The sequence below is a fragment of the Aricia agestis genome, chromosome 5, assembly GCF_905147365.1.
Source record: "Aricia agestis chromosome 5, ilAriAges1.1, whole genome shotgun sequence".
Lineage (NCBI taxonomy): Eukaryota > Metazoa > Arthropoda > Insecta > Lepidoptera > Lycaenidae > Aricia > Aricia agestis.
The window spans coordinates 7,323,387-7,335,395 of record NC_056410.1 but is presented as its reverse complement, the minus strand read 5'-3'; the positions used below and the strand labels follow the sequence as shown (position 1 = coordinate 7,335,395).

At 35.2% G+C, this 12,009-nt stretch overlaps 1 protein-coding gene across 2 annotated transcripts in view; it reads right to left on the bottom strand.

The window, feature by feature from the left end:
• The window catches only part of LOC121726977 (centaurin-gamma-1A), a 240,349-nt gene that overhangs the window by 73,621 nt on the left and 154,719 nt on the right, over positions 1-12,009 (bottom strand). Inside the window, exon 1 of one of the 2 annotated variants that reach the window (XM_042114642.1) lies at positions 10,196-10,525. The exons of the other annotated variant lie outside the window; for it this stretch is intronic. Coding sequence (XP_041970576.1) covers positions 10,196-10,352 — 157 coding nt within the window. The 5' untranslated portion in view covers positions 10,353-10,525. Of the gene's footprint in view, positions 1-10,195; positions 10,526-12,009 lie in introns of those variants that run through there. 2 annotated transcript variants of the gene reach the window in all.

Sequence of the window (12,009 nt, the reverse complement as noted above, 5' to 3'; positions counted from 1 at the left end):
GATTAATGGACCTCTGGTAAACTCACTCACTCGGCGAAACACAGCGCAAGTGCTGTTTCACGCTGGTTTTCTGTGAGCCCGTGGTATTTCTCCGGTCGAGCCGGCCCATTCGTGCCGAAGCATGTCTCTCCAACGTAGGGTTGCCAGGCGTCCGGATAAAGCAGGACAGTCAGGCTTTTTGATTGCTTGTCCGGCCAAAATTAAGAGGAGTCCGGCTTTTGTAGAGCTTTGAATCGATAATTTTATATGAAAATCTACTATTTTTAGAAGGTTTTACACCTAATAAAATGTAAAATTGTATGTAAAATTGTTTTTAATAAAACAGAAAATTACGAACGTATCCTACACTGAGTTCAGATTCTAAGTACTCGATAGCAGGACTTGTTTGTACAAATATCCGGCCAAGCTGGCTCCTTTGTCCGGCTTTTTGGCTAAGCGACCTGGCAACCCTACTCCCACGTCAAAAATCGATAAAGACGAGACAATTTAATTTTAAACATAGTTCTATCAAGTTAATCCAAATTAAATGAAGAATTCAATCTTCAAGACACAATAATTGTCCCCGTAACCAATCACTTACACTGCGATGTTGTCTGTGGCCAATCAGGAATTTTTCATTGACATTGTCGAGAGTAGGACATAGAAATAGGTACCTAGAGACATGGTATAGTTAGGATGGGCAAGAGGGAATTTTGCGACCAGCTCGAGCGTGTCAGATTAAGCTTGTATATTGTATAGGCTTCCGACATGTGTCTAGTTATCATGATCAGAATATATTTTATGTTGTATTAAACTAAATGATTTAGTCTTTGTTATCTAAAATCTTGTTATAATTTACCTAAATAAGCAATTTTCTGAATATATTTTCTTTTTCATAGCTTTAAAATGGCTGCAGTTTCTGAACTCACCGCTAAAATAAAAAACGTTCTAATTATTTTTTTATCAGTTTTACCTAATTTGTAAAAAACCTACTAGATCTCCATGAAGTCTCGAGAGACTACACGAATAGCACCCTGGGCTCCCCTAATAGTACCTAGAACCTACAAATATCAATCAACTGCACTTTCATTAGTCTAGATTTCTTATTACGGCCACTAAAGCCCTTTCCTGTTGAGCCTAATATACAATCTTTTACTTAGCTCTTTACTTAACTTGCCGCAATCCATAAATGCGAAAGTGGGTCTGACTGTCGGTTACCTGTTCACGCTTAAACCGCTGAAGCGACTTTGATGAAGTTTGGTATGCTGATACATAGAGTCCTGACTCCTGAGACATAGGTCATAGGATTTTTTAAGGTTACGGTTCCCGAGAAATACATTTTTTTAAATGCACTAGTTTTACATTATTATTAAATCATGATCCCGAAACAATCATAAAACAAAACTGTCAAACACAATTATTATACATTCCCTAAAACTCCATCCAAACTCCCATCGTAATCATAAACAGCACATCAGAATTGATATCCACCCCCGAAACTTTTAGCTCGGCAAATCGAGTTAAGCTCCCATTACATACAGCCCGTCACCCCCAATTGACCCGACAGATCCCGGAGGTGCAATGGGATACGCCACCGCAATATATCCTACGAAACCTTTTCAATAACAAGCTCCTAGCCCCAATAAATTTCAACCTGAGATGTTTCTCGCTCCTAAAGGCTAAAACATAAGCGCGAGCGGATATATTCAAAGTTTTTTTTTAAATAATACAATGTACAAAGCGTTAGTCAAGCTACCAAACGACGAAAACAAAACTGTCTAGTTCTAATAATGTTTACGCAGCATCGGCCACTATAAGGGCGATTACGAATGTATATCGGAACTTCGGAAGGTATCGTGGTATATGAAATACTTGCCTATATTTGCCCAAGATCAAAGTCGATTGTGATGCTGTCGGTAGCAACCCACTAATCTTGGTGGCAATCATGGTGGAATATTAAAAATGGTGATATAATATTATGTTACCAATTTAATGAGGAAAAAACATTATTTTTTACTTCTAAGTTCTAAGCGTTAAGTCCCGTAAGTAGTAAATGCTTAGGCATCCACTACACGGTAGGTTTTGCTGTCATTTTTACCACAGTCATGGTTGTAACTGATGGATAACCTACCGTGTAAGAGTGTGACAGACGGTTGCATGAAGTTGGTTGACGAAAATCTGGATATTTTGATTTTTGCTTCATGCAACCATCAGTCATGAATTTTGAGTGAGTGTTGTCACTTAGTAGTTGTCACATCAATAGGAAAAAAATTAGAAACGTATACCTTTGAAAACTTTGGCTTTGACTTACATAAAACTGAAGAGAATTGAGTGACTAATACCATTCGTCAGTCCATCAGTCACTATCAGTGAAACATAATTCATGATTGGCGTGATTGACTGTCGCTTGCATGAGCGTGTAATGGATACTTTATTTTTCTCTATCACACAATTTTACCTCCACTTTGGATGTTACCACAACCACTTTTCTAGTTCCAATAATAAAAGTGCATAAATAAGCGTTTTTAATAAACAATGAGTTACATCGAGCCAGGTCACCGCTGCTCCAGAACTGACATCTCATGAATTTCTTATTGCACGGGAGCCGGAGAGTCATTCCAGACTATTCTATGAAACAATGTCACGGATGTACTTTCGAAACAAATTCGAAAATTCGAAAGTACTACAAATATTTTCATGTAAGTATTTTTTTCTATTATTATTTTATTTTTTTAATCAAATAAGGGGGCAAACGAGCAAACGGGTCACCTGATGGAAAGCAACTTCCGTCGCCCATGGAAACTCGCAGCATCAGAAGAGCTGCATGTTCGTTGCCGGCCTTTTAAGAGGGTATAGGGTAATAGGGATGGGTAGGGAAGGGAATAGGGTAGGGGATTGGGCCTCGGGTAAACTCACTCACTCGGCGAAACACAGCGCAAGCGCTGTTTCACGCCGGTTTTCTGTGAGAACGTGATATTTCTCCGGTCGAGCCGGCCTATTCGTGCCGAAGCATGGCTCTCCCACGTATGTATCAACCATCTATGTCTCTATCTAATACAAATCAATTTGTATTAGATAGAAACATAGAAAAATATAATCGGATTAGGTACCTACTTATTATTTTACATTCCATAGAATCTCCCTCTCTAGAGTTCATTATTAATAACATGAATTTCATCTTACAAAAAGCAAGAGTCAGCCAGCTCCATTACCTTTAATTATATTTATTTTTTGGGCTAGTATTATTTACATGAAATTCGACTTATAAAAAGCAACAGTCGGTTAGTTCCAATACTAGTTTTTTTTTCTGCTAGCTAGGGCAAGAGAGACAATTAATAGAACATTGTTTTCGTATGGCTTTGATCACACTTCCTTTAACTTTAAACCCTCACAAAATCTAATAACAATATAATTCCAAAATAAATACAATTATATTGTAATAGAAAATGTAGAGAATGTTTTCAAATCGTAACATATCAATTGAGTGAGTCGAATAGCCTAGATTGCGTCTAGGCATTCTATTAGGTCTAGTTTAGTATTCTCTGTGTCCTAACCTATTTCATAGGTAATTGACACGTCGTAGACTGGGATGAATTATTCATATTGTAACTGATAGTTTGGAACCTTACTCTATCTTGTTACATTCGAAATTTAAATATTTTCAAAGGTTTAGAACTCCAGACTTTTTTTAATAGCTACTTTTTTGTGCTTAGAGTCTAGTAAGTATCTGAATATCATTAAGCATAGCCATGAAAGAAAACGTTTAGGTGTCACTAGAATCCTTAGCATAAAACTAGGTTCCTAATATTTTTACACACATCTATGACAGCTTGTATGAATTAATTAAAGATACATCTTCATATACAGTAAGATTAAAAAATGCAATGAATCCATCTGGCCGCATGCCCACTGGATACAACTGATAGGTTTTTGGAAAAATTCCAACCAGATCTCTCTATGTACGAGATGTGATTTTTAAGCTTTGAAAATTATGCTCTACTTACGGACAGAAGTAGAGCAGTAAGTATTTAATATCCAATCAATTGATAAATTCCTTAGTAAAATTGGAGTAGTAGCAGCAAGTAGGTCGATGTTGACGCAAATTTATAAATTTTAAATCAGGCAAATTGGCCTATATGCAACCATTCAGCATGAACACAGAAAAAAACTTATAAAAATATAAACATACGACATTAGGTCTAACAAATCAGATTTCCTATTTAAATATGTTTTATCTATACTTCCACTGACAGATTAGTAAAAGAAATTAGATTTTCTAGAATCGGGAACCTCAGTTAGAAATCAGTTCTCAGTGTGCACTTATTTTCCGTGCGGCGGAAATCGTCTATATATAGCGATTTTCCCATTAAGATTATTGTTGCGGTTTCCCTCACAACTGCACTACAAATAAACCTACAATGTAGTACTCCACACTGTTTCCGTGTTGTTTCTGTTATTTTCATTCCTTCGTGTTCCGTTCGTCTGATTTGAACAATAGAAAAAATATACAATGTCTGAAATTGTACTTCATGATACCTATCAGATCTATCGGATGATGTGACTTGTGGTGAAAAAACCTGAGTAAAAACCGCAATTGGGATTGTCCATTTTTTTTTTAATTTTGCTCATTACAAAAACATTTCGAGCAATAAGGTTAGTGATCGTTTTTCTGTATATAAACTGTATATAAACGAAAAAAATACCCATTAGTTACTTATATTTTTGAACAAATATGTTTAACCTTTGTTTGACCTTCAATGGTGTTAAATTAGCAATAAATTCGACCAACATTACGTTTCGAAATTTTGGTAAGCTTCTCGTATCAGCTTTCACATAATGAGAACTTGCATTTGACGAACCAGCCATTATAAATAAGATTGAAGGGAAAAAACATACTGCAGAGGTCAATTACTGGCCGCCGATGATGACGTCAGAGCGAAACTTAAAAAAATTATTGAGAAAAAACTAGCCAACGAATTTCAAAATTATTTAATTTATATTCTTAAAATACCCTACTTTAACTAAAAAAAATATAAAAAGTGCATGTGATTTTTTTTGGACAATGCCCATTGAATCAATAACGAAACTATAATATTAAGAACCAACCAAATAGGACCAAGTGCCGACATATTTTTAAATTTGCAAGTTACAGGTTTTTCGAATTGGCAAGAAACCTAAGTAGACCTGTACCTAAATGCTTGTAATTTGTAAATAGTATTAAACAAAAAAAAATAGAATATAAAACATAACAGCAAGTGCGCTATCAAACATTATTAGCATAACTCACTAAGCGCCGCCAAGTCACCCATAATTCGTTTGTCATTGTCACGGTTTTCCCAAAAAAAAAAACATGTTTCGGAAGCGCGTAAGAATTCACTTACGCCCAATTACGCGTGTTTGGCTTCTGACGATTTATGGGCTGTAAAAGTTTAAAAATGGAACAGAGTCAGTGACTCGGCGCCAGAACAGTGACGATTGTACACACCTACGGGAATCCGCCCGGAACGGATGTATTAAAATTCATTATTTATGATTAACACTAGATATCCGCCCACTTGTTGACAGCACGAAACACTTCAAACTGATAATTTAAAACAAGTACAAGCGGTAATTTAAGAAGAATAGAAAACCCGCCTGCATTTTGATATAGCACAGTGTTCTTATTCAACTAAAAACACCTCTAAAGATAAAATCAGTCAAGCTGCACAGTCCGCAGAATGTGCCAAACAATTATACATTCTTCCGCTAAAGTCGGGTAAAAAGACTTATTTCTATGGCATAAATGCGTCTTGGATTTAAAAAAAAAAAACCTAAAAAAAAAACTCTACATATTCAGAATCCTTCAAATTTCACCTATTCTCTACATAACAACATATTAAGGAAGTTGATAGCATTTATTACACTACGCTTTCCATTACTGAACTGACTAGTAACTACTATTGTAACAGGCGTTCTTGTAATGGGACAATAAAAAGCCAATAAAGTACTAGAAAAATCTATGTCATTACACCACATTACACGAAGTGACTATGTCGAATTTACTTAAATTCAAATACAAAAATTCCTGCCTTTTGATATCGTATTGAGAGATTTAGGTTCTGAGAAAGTGAAGTACCATTTGAGTCCCACAGGCCACATGATAACCTTGCTGTCAAGAAATTGTGTGAAGTATAATAAACGACTAATAATTCTTAAAAGACGAAAATTGAACATTGCTCAAAAGCAATGTCACAAAATATAATAATAATTTAAACTACGAATAATAAAAACTAAGGAAAAGTAACTCCGTCAAAAAACATGCTCCACAATACTTGTCAAAAAAGTGTACCTTAGGTACACATTTCAATACATTTGCAATATTTAGGTGACCTTGAGCGGTACTAGGCTGACGTTACATGACAGATCAAAACGAACCAAAGTTTTTATTATTCGTAGGAACCAAATTTAAAACGGTAATAGTATGGGAGTTACGATTCCTTAGTTTTTATTATTCGTAGGATTTAAATAATTGATAATGTAAATATATTCGTGCCAGCAAAAAATGAAATCGTTAAACGATTAATCGGTTAATCGTTTGTTTTCACGATTAAAGGTCAACGTAGAACCTCATTAGAGCGGACAAGGCAATTTAACGTTGTAACCACCACGACCAGGAGTTGTGAGCTGCGGGGTGTATGGAGTTGGATAGCCGACGCGGTTCAAGTTAAATCGGTTACTGTTATGTAACGTAAACTGTGGCATTTGAGGTTGGCACGCGCCAAGTCCAGGTGGAGAAATAAAGGCTTGCATACACTTTCAAATCGTTTTTAGGATTTAAAAAGCTTTGTTTAGGGATTTTTATTTTCCGTAAACCAAAATAGGTCAATTAAAGTATAAAAATGTCTACTAGCCTTATCTAAGGTGAATATCCAGAAAAAGTAACCAAATAATTGCGTTATATCTATAAAATCTAATGCTCACGTGTTCACGTAGCATAATATTACTGTGTCAGCCTATAAAAGAGTTGAATTTTATACACTGCTTGCTTCTTAGAAAAAGTAAACTATCTTTCATAAATATTAAAATTAAAAGTGTGTATCATGCCTTAAAATTGGCAACATATTACGCATTAGCAGGTGTAAAGTAACTTTTATAAGTATTAGATAACCAATCCCCTACCCTATTGCCTTCCATAAGGGTATGGCCTACCCTATTCCCTCTTAAAAGGCCGGCAACGCACCTGCAGCTCTTCTGTTGTTGCGAGTGTCCATGGGCGACAGAAGTTGTTTTCCATCAGGTGACCCGTTTGCTCGTTTGACCCCTTATTTCATAAAAAAAATATTTTAATATAATATAATTATCTACTTACTCTACCTACTACTACTAGATACTTTTATTACTTCTAGAACTAAGCAATAGAGGGCTTCAGAGTGATTGTACGCAGATTATGATGTTTATTACCAAAGTTAAGCGACATTTAGTTTGCTTTTTATCATACACTCAAAAATCTGTCATTTTTCCTAGTCTGTGTAATGTTTTATTTGTTAAAAAAATGTGCGATAAAAGTATAATTTCAAAATAATATTAGCTCGATGCACTCCTTAACCATGTAAACTATAACTGTGCAAAATTTCATGCACCTACGTTTACCCATTTTTCGTCAAAAGGGATACAAAATTTTTGGCTCACGTATTAATATAATTATTATAGATGCGACGTTCGCAATGAGATAATAATATTATGCTAAATGGCTTACCTTACATGAACATGAAACAGTTTTACCATTTGCAAAGATGATTAAGAGTGGGTTGCATCAACTTACTTTAACTGCAATAAAATGTCAAATGAACTGTCAAAACTCAAATCTCTAGTTAAAGTCAATAATAGACGCCATATTTGACGATAACCTTAACCTTAACTATACTTAATAACGCCTCTGGTGCAACCCAACCTAACATACTCGTAAATAGTGAAATAATCGCACTCCATTTTATTACGCCAATAAACATTTCGATTACAAATGAATTAGTCTAATGAAAATTATCAATTTGGTTGTTTCCTTTCAATTAGTGAATTTTCATTGCCTTTGAAATACTTTTCAATGAGTTTCAGCGAATAAATTTGTTGAATGTTATTGAAGTAAGATATTTTAAATCCTTTCAAATTAACGCGGCTCGGCGGTTGACTTTGTAAGCGAATAATAATAATCCATACGTTTGTCTGTCTGTTACCTCTTCACGCCCAAACCGCTGAAACGATTATGCTGGGTATGATGATACTTTGAGTCCTGGGAAAGGACATAGGATACTTTTATCCCGAAAAAATGTACTGTTCCCGCAAGATGGGTGTCTGGATGGATGTTTTGACTTTCTTACTGATATCAGTTATCGGATGCATTTTTATGCGATATCTATTATTGTGTGGGAACAAAACAGTATTCGCTTCTTGAAACATGTGTGCAACATTCATAGTTCAGACACAATATGACCGACAGACGCTGAAAGTCATGTGTTTCATAAATGATCTTGACTCTTGTGACTTGTCATAATTTCAGAATTGTCAGACGTCTGAATATTTTAATATTATCATGATCATAACTACGATACCAGAGTAGACAATGAAGTTAATATACCTAGCGGAATAGAGCAACAATCTCGAGCTGTCAAACGAAACCGAAATTGGTTTTCATCTGTGTGAAAAACATGTGTACGTATACACTTACACAAGCATGATTGAACATGAATTCTATGAGATTACATTGTCAACGTGCGCCACGTGCCGACTGGACGTCAAAAAAAGAGTACTGCTGTCATGTATCACACGTCTCTTTTTTATACCACGCAGTGTTACTGATAGTGACATCTCTCTTGCTCAGGCCTTTGTTTCTCTATTCCGCTAGGTATATTAAACTAAGGAGTACCCCGACTTCAAACAATCGGGCGAATACGCGAGTAGGGCGCTAATGTCATTTTCAACATGTATTATGCTTAGTAACCAGCGGCGCGCGCCGGCCGATATGACATACTACCTCAAACGTATCGAGATCTCTTCTGAGTTCTGTCTACTCTGATGATACCATTATATACGCCTGAAAAGCTAGATATAACCTATGCCTGACAAACTGCCTATAACCTATGCGATCTGCAAATATTAAGAGTCACATTTACTTTTGATATAATATTTTGCTCTACCACTTTCAATAACTTTGTTAAACTTAATTTCGTTTCAAATGAACTTATTGGTTTTCAATTAAAAATGTAGAGCAAGGTAGTCAGAGACAATTGAAATAAAACAATTGAAATATTTCAAGAACTTATTTTCTTCACCTTGATGTACAATTAGACCTTTGGCATTTTACTGATATACTTTTTTCAGGTATTTGTACAGTTGGATTTTGTACGTACGTAAACGTACTAAATTTACAAAACATGTTATGACGTTAATATAGTAAAAATACATGAACATATAAAATTACAAAAAAAAGCATAATTCTAACACACCCAAAGAATCTGTTCTGAATATAGCATAGATTTCATTTGACAAAATTCCACTCTTTATGTAAGCATTATACTTGTATAGAAGTAGAGTTAGCGTGCTAAAACATTACGTGATCCGGCAAAAGTGAATTAAATGTTTGTACAGGTGGATTAACGGTGTAAAAGTATTTTCACGATAACTGGCTGGTTCGAAATATTACGGCTGCACCTAAAGACATTTAATTATTACTTAACAGAAAGAAAAATGACATACATTTTTAAATTCAATGTCTCGTTGGGCCGTTAATGTCATAGTTATTACCCAACTAGCTGGTGCCCACGAAGTGTTCGCTAAGGAAGTCTAGTAGTACCTACTAAAATATTAAATTTTTCCGTCGGTAGGTACAATAATATCTGGACCAAATATTATAAATGTTCAATAGTTTCCTAGTATATTGAAAATAAATTAAAATATAAAATATTTAGTAATAGTCAAATATGTATAATGTATCTAATAATTACAAGAGCAAGTTTTCATATCGCTTTTCCAAAATGAGTCGTCATACTCATCGTTTTTATTCTAATTCTTAGATTTTCCTTATCACCACTTCAATGTTTGTGACAAAAAAACCTCCATCTAATTCTACGATTGGACTTTCAAATAAGTATAATATACCCAGTAGTAGTGATATAATCATTGAGAAATGTAGAGCTCCTCCAAAAACAAGGGATAATCAAAACTCTCATACACTACCACTCACCGGACTTGCGTTTCTCGTTCACGAGGACCAGGGACTTGGTCCTCTTCACCCGGAGCGACCGGCGGCGGATGGACCGCATCAGGGCTTCGGGCATACGCGAGAAACGGGGGGAATCCACCCTCTTCTCGGGCATAAAAAAGTTTTTCACCGCCAACATCGTTCACAATTCACTGCATATAATCCTTTCGTATCACACAATTCGCATTTCCTGCTATGCGACGCTTCTAACGCTTCCTATTTTTTAGCTGCCGTATAATTCAGTGCACGATTTCATTAAGCCATATTGAAAGTTCCGATTCTAGGAGCGCGGTACACGTGCGACTCTACCGACTGACGGCCGCGGACTGACTGGGGCGCTAGCTGTAAGCTGTTACGTACGGACCGTGCATTTTCGCCGATAACATAATCTCTTATCAACATTATTAATCATCCACTAATATTTAAATCACATGCAAAATGATAATTAATACACTTTGATGATATTTTTAGAATTATTACCGTGGTAGAGCGATGTAGAGTTAAGAGTTTGGACTTTGGAATTAATTGTAAGTTTAACTAAGATTGAATTTAAATATCCATTACGTAGACAGTTATAATAACATTAATAAGTGATTAAATTATGATTAAATATTTTTTTCATCACAATAATCGAGTAATATTATGGTTTCTCGTCCCTTACGACCTCGTCCTAGTGGGTTGAGTTTCCAAATGCAAAATTTTATATTTTTCCATCCGAAAACTCGTCTAATGTTACAAATTTTTGAAAGGTGAGTGTGGTCTACGATAAATTGGTAAAATATATTATAAGCTAATAAATGAAATTAAACGACAGATAAGTGATTACAAATCACCTGTGAAAACTTGTGAGTTGTGACTGACTCAGCGATTCAGCTGTGTAGATTCGAACTGAACAAACACCACAATCTTTTATGCAAACGACAACACAAAAAAGATATTAATAAGAAGAAATTCAAAGATATTAATATTCCTCAAAATAAATTCCCTAACCTTCTCTTCTAAAGCCCTGTGATTAATGATTATTATTGCATATTTCCTATATTATATAATATATTATTGATATTTCCATAGAGAAGCAGTCATAACATACTTGTGTATAAGAAAACCCATGTAATTCCCCAGTGAACTATATCGAGTCGTGACTTTCTTCAGCCGGCAGCATAGCACGTCGTCGTGCGCATCAAAATGGATTTAGCAATTACGACACACCACGTTCTATGCAACCATCTTGGTGTACCTGACTAAAACGTGTCTAACGCCTAGTTATACATTTTCTTCATAAAAAAACAAATTTCTTTATAACTTTGAAAAAGTCCTTATTGAAGTAGGTCAATAATGATGCGGTAAAAATAATGCGTGGTCATTTATAAAAGTATGCGTTGACTTGAAAGACTCCGCCTATTTCGTGTGTCGTCGTATCTGTCGACTTAAAACAAAGAGGCCACAAAATGTTGAATTCTTTTAGTTTCCACTTATCTATATCTAGACTTTATCTAGACTCGTTATAAAAGAAGATCTGAAACGAAAGATATACATAGTAGCTACAGCGCAAAGCTAATGTAATTCATATTTCGAAAAGCAATTATAAAATGTATGCAAAACACAAACCAGTATAATTTGACCCCTACAATCCTACATGAACCAACAATGACAATATCGTCTCAAACAGCTAAAACATTTATACCAGAAATTAAAAACAAGCTAAAACTAGCAATAGCTAACAAGTTACGTAGGCTATTACGCTGCAACAACACCGAGAGCTCCCTGGGGCACGAAACTCCTAAGTAATATTGTTT